This window comes from Bos javanicus, chromosome 15 (assembly GCF_032452875.1).
Source record: "Bos javanicus breed banteng chromosome 15, ARS-OSU_banteng_1.0, whole genome shotgun sequence".
NCBI classification, from domain to species: domain Eukaryota; kingdom Metazoa; phylum Chordata; class Mammalia; order Artiodactyla; family Bovidae; genus Bos; species Bos javanicus.
The window spans coordinates 34,822,573-34,832,910 of record NC_083882.1 but is presented as its reverse complement, the minus strand read 5'-3'; the positions used below and the strand labels follow the sequence as shown (position 1 = coordinate 34,832,910).

At 46.6% G+C, this 10,338-nt stretch overlaps 1 protein-coding gene across 2 annotated transcripts in view; it reads right to left on the bottom strand.

Annotated features, from left to right (window-relative positions):
- Positions 1 to 477: 477 nt before the first annotated feature.
- Positions 478 to 10,338, bottom strand: part of SERGEF (secretion regulating guanine nucleotide exchange factor) — a 248,254-nt gene continuing 238,393 nt past the window's right edge. Inside the window, exons 11-12 of one of the 2 annotated variants that reach the window (XM_061440657.1) lie at positions 3,049 to 3,153; positions 478 to 843 (exon numbers count right to left, since the gene is read on the bottom strand). In XM_061440657.1, the coding sequence (XP_061296641.1) occupies positions 497 to 843; positions 3,049 to 3,153 (452 nt within the window). In that variant the 3' untranslated portion in view covers positions 478 to 496. The remainder of the gene's footprint in view (positions 844 to 3,048; positions 3,154 to 10,338) is intronic. The other variant, XM_061440658.1, reaches the window with a different exon arrangement.

Sequence of the window (10,338 nt, the reverse complement as noted above, 5' to 3'; positions counted from 1 at the left end):
TCTAAAGATTCCCTTGTCTGTCCCAGGGGTCTCTTTGGCCTGGTCTTTCCAGAAGTCTTGTCTCTTCCTCCACTTACTCATCTACACTTCCTCCACTCCCACTCTAGAGCCCTCTCCCTTGGTCCCAGTCACCAAGGGAAGAACTCCACCCTGTCCAAGTATTCAGTCACCGGATCAGAGTACATGGAACCAGGGTACCTTGAAACAGCAGACTGCATGCTCTGGATGCTGAGAATGAAACCCCAGAGCTGTACTTTCTGTCCCCACCAGTCAGGGACAGGCTGGAGACTTCCTGCTGCTTCCTATGTCCTTGGGTAAAGACTTCTCATGCACTGGGTAGAAATGATGTCTGTTTCTAGAGCCCAGACACCAGGCAGGCAGCCACCCATCATTCTGGTCTTGTCGGTCCACCCACAGCGCCTCCTGAATCCCTCTCAGGATTGCTGCAACCTGACAAAGCAATTCTCCAGGGACACGTTAGGTGGGTAAGGTCACTTTATTCAAGGGTCTCTGCCACAAGCCCCCCATTTCTGAACCTGTCAGATTGGGCTTGGGGAGAAGTTTCTGCATGCCTTTCCTTCTGGTTTCTTTCTTGCTCCATAGCTTCTTGAGATCTGGCTTCCTTGGTGGCATCTGGGGAAGGACTGGTGACACTGGGGTGCTGGCCCAGGGCAGGGAGGGCTGGCAGCTGGCAAAGGGCCAGGGAGTGGCCAGCCCCACAGCCCACATGGAGTCCCAAGAAGAAACGTAGGCCTGGCACGGGCTTCGGGGCCCAGACGTCAGCTTCGGTGCCGTCCCCGCACATGCCATGCTCGTTCCAGCCCCAGGAGTGACACACACCACCTGAGACAGGGAGAGAGAGAGAAACAGACTGTTGTAGCTGTGGTTCTGGGGAACAGGCCCAAAACACTCCGCCTGGGGGTGCGGTATCCCCGAGGACCCCACGTTACACCTGAGGAAACCAAAGCTCAGCCACACCTCAGGGCCTGCCTGCCCTCCTGGCTTCCTCCCCTGCTCCCCAAGGCTGCTTTACTTCACTCCCACCCACCCGCCACCTTCCTGCCTCAAACCTGGCTCTCCTCCGCGGCCCCTCCCTTTCCCTCCCCCTACAGGCACCTCTCTCTCTCTCTCTCTCACTCACACACACACACACACTCCTAAGACCTGCCAATTCTGCCTCTGAAAGTCTCTCCAATCCTTCCCCACCACTCCGTCTCCTGATCCCAACCCCATTTTCTCTCATCTGGGTCACACCAACAGCCAACTAACCAGGCTGCTCACCATCCACTCTGATCTTCAAGGAGCATCAGGATAATCTCTGACAACGGCAGATCTAACCAGGTCACTCCCCTGCTTCAACCCTTCACTGACTTCCCACTGCCCTTAAAGCCCTTCTGGCCAGTGAGGCAGAGTGGTCTGGCTCTGGACCAGCCTGCGGGGCTCCCCTTTCACACTCTCCCCCACCCCATTGCATGCCAGAACCCCTGCTTCCTTCAGCTTCTAAAACATGCCCTGTGGGGCTGACCTTTCTCTCCAAGTTCCGGCTTTGCTGGGCTTTACATCCCCCTCATCCTTCAGATTCTGTTTAGATCATGCTCAGAGGCCGGATTCCCCAGCACCCAGTCACCCTGGATTCCTGTCATCGCCCTTGTACTTTTCCCTGTGGGGGTGGATAGATGGTCTGGGTGGTGATGGGTTTATTCTCCACTCCTCTCAAGACTGTCTGCCCTACAGTAAGGGAGGAACATGAATGTTCTGTTCACTGCCCTATCTCAGTTGTGGCTCAACAAGGTTCACTGAATTGATCAACAATTAAAGAACTCAGACTCCTACAGCCAATCTCTGAGCCAGCATTTGAGCGCATGTCTCTCCGACAGCCCATGAGGCTCCCACCCCATCACAGCACCTCTTCCTAGGTTTTGGACCCTTTCCTGGAATCTAACTAAACTCGCTCACATTTTTCTGTGGTTGTTAAAAAAAAATTTTTTTTTTTTCTTCTGGATATAAAAGTAATATATCTTTGTGGTAAAAGCGAGGGGGGTGTGTAGAGAAAAATATGGATAGGTGTAAAGAAAAGCAGACTCCTAGAATCTTGTCCACTACAATGAATATTTTAACTATTTTATTTTACTTTTTTTGGCTCTACAATACAGCATGTGGGATCTTAACTCCCCAACCAGGAATTGACCCATGCCTCCTGCATCTTAACCACTGGACCGCCAGTGAATATTCCCACTACGAATATTTTCAATCTCTCTTTCAAATCTTCAATTTGTGAAACCTGTAAATATTTGTGTACATATCATCTTGCTTTCCTGCCTTAATAACATAAACATTTCTCCATAGAATTACAGATTATTCAAAAAGTAAATTAAAAATAAATTGTTTGAAATTTTGAAAACACTCTATGCAGAAAAGTACAAATAATTTAACAAAAAGACATGTTCCCCAATCAGATTTAGAACATAAGTTAACATTTTACCATATTTGTTTCAACCTTTAAAAAAATAAATCAATTATAAAGATACCATTTAAGACCCACCTCTCATCCTTGGCCCTCCTTCCAGGAAGTAACCACTATTTGAAGTTGGTGTACATTGCCTGCATGCTTGTTTTATATTTTTCTACATATATGTGTCCTTAAATACTATGTAATATTTTTAGTTTGTTTTAAAGATTTATACAAGTAGTGTCACTCAAATATATCTTTTGTTGTAACTTGCTCTTTATACCATTGTTTTTGAAATCTATCTGAGCTGATAGTTACAGATTTAGTTCATTTATTTCAACTGTGCATAGTATTTTATTATGCATAAATCATATTTTACTCACCCATTTCCCTTCTGATGGACAGTTCTTTAATGACTGATGATTATTGCTGCTATTTTATTACACAAGATACAATTTACAACAATCCTATTACTATTGTTGCTACTATAAATAGCATTGCAGTGAACATCCTGGAACACGTGTCCTTATACAAATTGGTGTTTGTGCACACTGATCCCTAGAAGTGTGAGTGTGGTGGAATCACACGTTTGCATTTACCAGGCATGGCCAAGGGCTTCCCAGGTGGCTCAGTGGTAAAGTATCCACCTGCCAATGCAGGAGCCACTGGAGACATGGGCTTGATCCTTGGGTTGGGAAGATCCCCTGGAGGAGGAAATGGCAACCCACTTCAGTATTCTTGTCAGGATAATCCCATAGACAGAGGAGCCTGGTGGCCTACACTTCCGTGGGGGTGGCAAAGAGTCAGACACGACTGAACACACACGCAGGTACCGCCAAACCGCTCTTCACCACGGCTGCAGCCTCATCGTTTATAGTCCCATCGGCAGTGGGTATGAACTTGTTTCCTTCTATCTTTGCCGTTACATTCTTTCGATTCTTATTAAATACATGTAATTATTTTGCAATTTTGACTACTAGTGAGATGAAGCATCTCTGTATACTACCCCTAAATTGCTTCTCCTACGTATTGTGTGTTTACAGTCTTTCATTCTTTGCCTGTTTTTGGTTGCTTGCCTTTTCTTTCTTCCTAATTTGTAAGTGTTCTTTGTGTATTCTTTTGTTTACATAATCCTTTGTTATAAGCATCATGTCTTCTCCCAGAAGTCTGTGGTGTCTCTTCACTTTGTTTATGGTGTCTTTTGTTATAAAGATTATTTAAAATGACTGCCTAGTTATGCCCATTATGGAGATTAAACAGTTTCCTTAACCTGCATTTTATTATGAGGTTTGTTTCTAATTTTTCATTATTTTGTATAACATTTCTATGAACATCTTTTGTACATGAATCTTTGCCTACATTTCTAATTATTTTCTCAAATTAAGATTCTTAGAATGAGAATTTCTGGTCAAATGGCGTGGACATTTTTGAGATTCCTGAGTATTGCTTTGAGTACTGCCAGAATACTTTTCACAAAGGCCACTCAAATATAACTACAGCAATCTGTGCGAATCTCTACAGCACTCCAGTATTGTCAGTGGGTATTCATTATTATAATATTTAAAAATCCTTTCTAATTTGAAGGCAAAGATTATTATTTTTTTATTTTCATTATTTTTATTGTACTTTTCTCATTCCCACTGAAACTGAAAGAGAATTCTTATTTTTCTCAGATATCTGTATTTCCTCTTTAGTGTATTGTCTGCTTTACAGGTTTTCCCTGTTTTGCACAGAAAAGTTTAAGTGTTGAGACCCAAAAGCCAGATGGCCTAGGTTCAAATCCTAACTCCTCCATGTATTACCTATGATCCTGGGTGAGTTACTTAGCTTCTCTGAGCCTCAGTCTCCTCATCTGTTAAATGGGGATAATAATAGTATCTTTTTCATAAAGTTTATACATACTTATTCATTTACACTGTTTCCACTGTTTCCCCATCTATTTGCCATGAAGTGATGAGACCAGATGCCATGATCTTATTTTTCTGAATATTGAGCTTTAAGCCAACCTTTTTGCTCTCTTCTTTCACTTTCATCAAGAGACTTTTTAGTTCCTCTTCACTTTCTGCCAGGGCTTCCCTGGTGGCTCAGATGGTAAAGCATCTGCCTGCAATGCAGGAGACCCGGGTTCGATTCCTGGGTCAGGAAGATCCCCTGGAGAAGGAAATGGCAATCCACTCCAGCACTCTTGCCTGGAAAATCCCATGGACGGAGGAGCCTGATAGGCTACAGTCCATGGGGTCGCAAAGAGTCGGACACGACTGAGCAACTTCACTTCACTTTCTGCCATAAGGGTGGTGTCATATGCATATCTGAGGTTATTGATATTTCTCCCGGCAATCTTGATTCCAGCTTCTGCTTCTTCCAGCCCAGTGTTTCTCATGATGTACTTAAGTTAAATAAGCAGGGTGACAATATACAGCCTTGACGTACTCCTTTTCCTATTTGGAACCAGTCTGTTGTTCCATGTCCAGTTCTAACTGTTGCTTCCTGACCTGCATACAGGTTTCTCAAGAGACAGGTCAGATGGTCTGTTATTCCCATCTCTTTCAGAATTTTCCACAGTTTATAGTGATCCACATAGTCAAAGGCTTCGGCAATAGTCAATAAAGCAGAAATAGATGTTTTTCTGGAACTCTTGTCAGACTTTTTTTTGGGGGGCTCCAAAATCACTGCAACTGGTGATTGCACTCATGAAATTAAAAGACACTTACTCCTTGGAAGAAAGTTATGACCACCCTAGATAGCATATTAAAAAGCAGAGACATTACTTTGCCAACAAAGGTCCGTCTAGTCAAGGCTATGGTTTTTCCAGTGGTCATGTATGGATGTGAGAGTTGGACTGTGAAGAAAGCTGAGTGCCGAAGAATTGATGCTTCTGAACTGTGGTGTTGGAGAAGACTCTTGAGAGTCCCTTGGACTGCAAGGAGATCCAACCAGTCTATTCTGAAGGAGATCAGCCCTGGGATTTCTTTGGAAGGAATGATGCTGAAGCTGAAACTCCAGTACTTTGGCCAACTCATGCGAAGAGTTGACTCATTGGAAAAGACCCTGATGCTAGGAGGGATTGGGGGCAGGAGGAGAAGGGGACGACAGAGGATGAGATGGCTGGATGGCATCACTGACTCAATGGACGTGAGTCTGAGTGAACTCCGGGAGTTGGTGATGGACAGGGAGGCCTGGTGTGCTGTGGTTCATGGGGTCGCAAAGAGTCGGACACGACTGAGCAACTGAACTGAACTGATTCATTTACAAGGATTAAACAAATAAGTATATATATAAAATACATAGTACCGCAGTCCTAGCTTATGTGCAGGGGACACTTTTCAAGACCCTCAGTGAATGCCTGAAACCATGGATGGTACCAAATCCTGTACTGGTTCTTCCTATAATAATGGGCATGTAGCATGTACTGCATGGATGGGCTGGACAAAGGGTTGATTTACATCCTGGGCAGGATGGAGCAGGACAGAGCAAGTTTTCATTACACTACTCGGAATGGCATGCAATTCAAAACTTGTGAGTTGTTTACTGCTGGAATTTTCCATTTAATATTGACTGACCATGGTTGACAGTGGGCAACTGAAACCACAGAAAGCAAAATTGTGGCTGAGGGGGCACTACTGCACTAAATAAATGCTTGCCATTATTGTTCTCAAGAGCCTTACTAAGATTATTTTAAGAGTATTAATTCTGTGCATATGTGGCAGAAATATTTTTCCTCAGTTTTATTTAAAATTTTGCTTTGGGTATTGTGGTTCTACATAGTACCATTTCTTGCTCTTTTATCTAATCATTTCTCCCATTGCTGTAAGAATTGGAAGCCCATCCCCGTCCAGATCAGTAAATACTTTTGATTGTTTTTTTTTTTTTTTCAATCATCTGAGTTTGTAATTATCTTTACATTTCACTCATTAGCCACTGAAAAATCTGTTTTGTGGACCACTCTTTCACAGAGGGAGCCTGGCTGGCCTGGGATTGCCCTTCTCCTTCCTTTTCCCTGGGAGGGAGGCAGGCATTGGCCAAAAGCTTGGGCTTGGGGAAACACAGATGTCTGCCTGTTTGGCCCGTGAGTGAGGAAATGCACACAGAGAGGATGAGCCCCAGGCCACAAGTCCTGCAGTTCAGCAGGCGCTTCAGCCAGGCCGATCTCAGGCACAAGGTGGACAGTGGGACAGGCTTGGGACCTGCGGGCTTCATTCGGCACCTGCTGCGGGCTTCATGCCCGGCCCTGGTGAGCGGCACCAGCTGACGGTCAGCAGGAATGGGGGTGGGAGGAAGGCAGCGCTGACCTAGCAGCAGGACATGGCACAATGGGCAGCTGGCAGGCCCCTCTCCTCCTGCCAAAGGAAACGCTCTGAGGAAGCCACGTGCGGGGCTGGGGTAGCCCACTGGGTTGAAAAGCCTGGCACAGGCTCAGATACAGCTTCTTCCAGCCCTCCCAAAGAGGCTGGCGTGAGGGTAGGTGCTTTATATTCTTTATCTCACTTTATTCCAGCAATCCTGTAGGGCAGTCATGCTTCATAGATTATTCTCATTTTAGAGATTATGAAACTGAGGCTCTAGAACCCAGGAGGTGTGGCTCCAGAATCTATGCTAAACTCTGCACATTCTATATCAGGGCTTGCCGAATTTATTCCGTAAAGGCAGACAGGAAATACTTCAGGTTCGATGGTCTCATACGGTCTCTGTTGCATATTCTTATTCTTTATTACAAGACTTTAAAAATCATTCTTAGCTTGCGAGGCCATACAAAACAGACCATGAATTAGATCTGGCCCATGGCTTGTAACCCACCAGCCCCTGGTACATATATACCACATACTATGGATGACTGTGGACTATGCTACGCTTGCCCTGGTTCTCACATCACCACACAGCTGTGTGACAATGGCAAGTCTGTCCCCACCTCCCTCACGGGGCTCCTAGGAGGAGGCCCACATGTGCTGATATACAGTAATGCCCTGGTACCCTGCCTGACACATGGTGACAGCTCACACCCACGTGAGAAGGAGGAAAAGGCAAGGAAGGCCATGCAGGTGGGAAACCCTCCCTGCAGATGGGGAGGCTGAGGGTGGAATGACAAGTCAGGGGTTCCCCAACACTGCAAAGAAACCTCCTGTAGAAAAAGACCAGGCTGCTGAACTTGGAGAGTGAAAGATGGGCTGCCCTGTAATAGAAGGGCTCACCCAAGACATGTTTAGGTTCTGAGCTCCTCCAGCATTTTAGATGTTTCACACACACATCCGCCTCCCACCCTCACTGACGGCCACCTATTCAGGGGCACAGTGAAGACGGGAGGGCCCTCTGGACTCAGCAAGGTGCTACTGTTCTCATATAGAGGTAGGAGCCCATGACAAGTCTCCTCCTAAGCTAACTGGCATACGGGACACCCAGTTTTCAAAACAAGTGCATTCACGATGATTCCTGGAGTTACACAGGGATCTCTGCAGTGTGTCTGGCACTCGCCAAGCTCTCGAGGACACTGAGATCCCACCTGATTGATCCAGAGTTGCTCCACTAGACCTGGGACACCTGTCTGAGCCTTTGGGTATCAATCACTTCAGTCATGTCCAACTCTTTGCGACCCTATGGACCAACCATAGCCTGCCAGGCTCCTCTGTCCATGGGATTCTCCAGGCAAGAATACTGGAGTGGGTTGCCATGCCCTCCTCCTAGGGATCTTCCCAACCCAGGGATCGAACCCTGCAACTCCTGCATTCCAGGTGGATTCTTTACCACTGAGTCACCAGGGAAGCTCCGAGCCTTGGGTAGAGAGCTCATAGATACAGAAGGATTCCTCAACCTCTAGAGTTCAGTGCCCTGCCTGTGGAGCTCAGTGAAGCTGATTCAGGCTGTAACAAGTGACAAAGCTTAGGGCCCACCACACTTGCATTAGCCTAAGAGCCCTGCAGGCAACAGAATCTTGGGGTGGGACGGTCCCTGGCACAGGTTGGACACAGCACCTCAATCTGTTCAGGTCTGTGGCACCTGCCTGAGCTCCTTGGCAACCTGGGTCCTCACAGGGCCTTATGGTGCTGGGACTGCAGCCCAGCGCTAGGAAGGGGGCAGCTTTTCTGTGGGAGCATACTTGCCTACAAGAGGCAAGCACCTGAGCATGTGTGGCAGAAACCCTTGGTTGTCCCTGAACCACAGAATGGAGGCTACATTTCCCAACTTCTTGTACAGTGGAGCGTGGCCAATGAGTTGTTCATTGTTCAGTTGCTAAGCCGTGTCCGACTCTTTGCGACCCCATGGCTTCCCTGTCCTTCACTGTCTCCTGGAGTTTGCTCAACTCATGTCCATTGAGTCAGTGATGCCATCCAACCATCTCACCCTCTGTTGTCCCCTTCTCCTCCTGCCCTCAATCTTTCCCAGCATCAGGGTCTCTTCTAAGGAGTCAGTTCTTCACATCAGGTGACCAAAGTATTGGAGCTCTGGCTTCAGGATCAGTATTGGAGCTTCAGCTTCCAATGAATATTCAGGGTTGATTTCCTTTAGGATTGATTGGATTGATCTCCTTACCATCCAAGGGACTCTCAAGAGTCTTCTCCAGTGCCACAGTTCAAAAGCATCAATTTGCTGGTGCTCAGCCTTCTTGATGGTCCAACTCTCACATTCGTACATGACTACTGGAAAAACCATAGCATTGTTGATATAGACCTTTGTCGGCAAAGTGATGCCTCTGCTTTCTAAAATGCTGTCTAGGTTGGTCATAGCTTTCCTCTCAAGGAGCAAGTATTTTTTAATTTTATTTGCAGTCACTGTTTAATTCGCAGTTACTGTTCAAAGTGATTTGGGAGCCCAAGAGAATAAAATTTGCCACTGTTTCCACTTCTTCCCATCTATTTGCCATGAAGTGATAGGACTGGATGCCATGATCTTAGTTTTTTGAAGCAAGCTGAAATGTTCTGTATTAAAGAACTCTTCTTCAAAGACAGGTGGCATGTGCCCCTTGCCCCTTTCTTCTTTGTCCCTTCCTCCATCCTGTCACTGGAAATGTGGATGTGATGGCTGGAGCTCTAGCTGCCTCCTCTGACCATGAAGATGCAGGCTACAACCTAGGGATGGTGTTTCTCAGTTTCATATAAATGTTACCTTAATTCTCACAGCAACCCTCTGAAGTGTTCTTGCCTCCATTTTATAGATGAGGTAACTAAGCTCAGAGAGGTAAAAGAACTTGCCCATGGTCACGTGGCCATTCTAGCCAGGACTAGAATCCAGGACTCCTGAGTCTCAGGGTCCTTCAGTATTTCCAAAATGGTAATAAAGTCACTGAATACTTAGTGTACGCCAGGCCCATGATAACCACTTTATATGTATTAATTCACTGAATCCCCACAGCAAACCTAGCACACCTGGTGAGAAGTGGACCTAAATTCCAACCCAGCCAAAAGGACTCCAGAATTTCTTTTGTCAATATGTCATCCTCTCTAGCAAAAGCCCTGCTCCTCAGGTAATGAAGAAAGGTTCAAAGTCATGGCCCAACTGGACAGGGACAAGGTCAGTGATGGGAGGCAAGAGCTGTAGCAGGTGAGAGGAGGAGCACGCTATAGAAGAGCAGGATCCTCCCCGAGCCCTCACGAGCACTGGGGATGAGGCTGCGGCAGCTGCAGAAGACCCTGCTTCCTTCTGCCACTGCCCACCCCAGCACATCTTGGGGATGGGGAAAGAGGAGGTAGAGACGGTGCAAAAAGTCAGGCCGCCAATGGTTCACCTTGCCTGCTGCCTCTCAGAGGCCACACATAGACCTTGGGCCTCAGGCAGAGCTGCTCTTCTGCAACACCAGGCAGAGACAGAGACAGATAAAGAGAGACAGGAAGGGCGAGGTCTGAGCACCTCACGGAGAGGAAGGCTCTGGATTCAGGAAGGCGGTAGATGTCAGTGTGCAT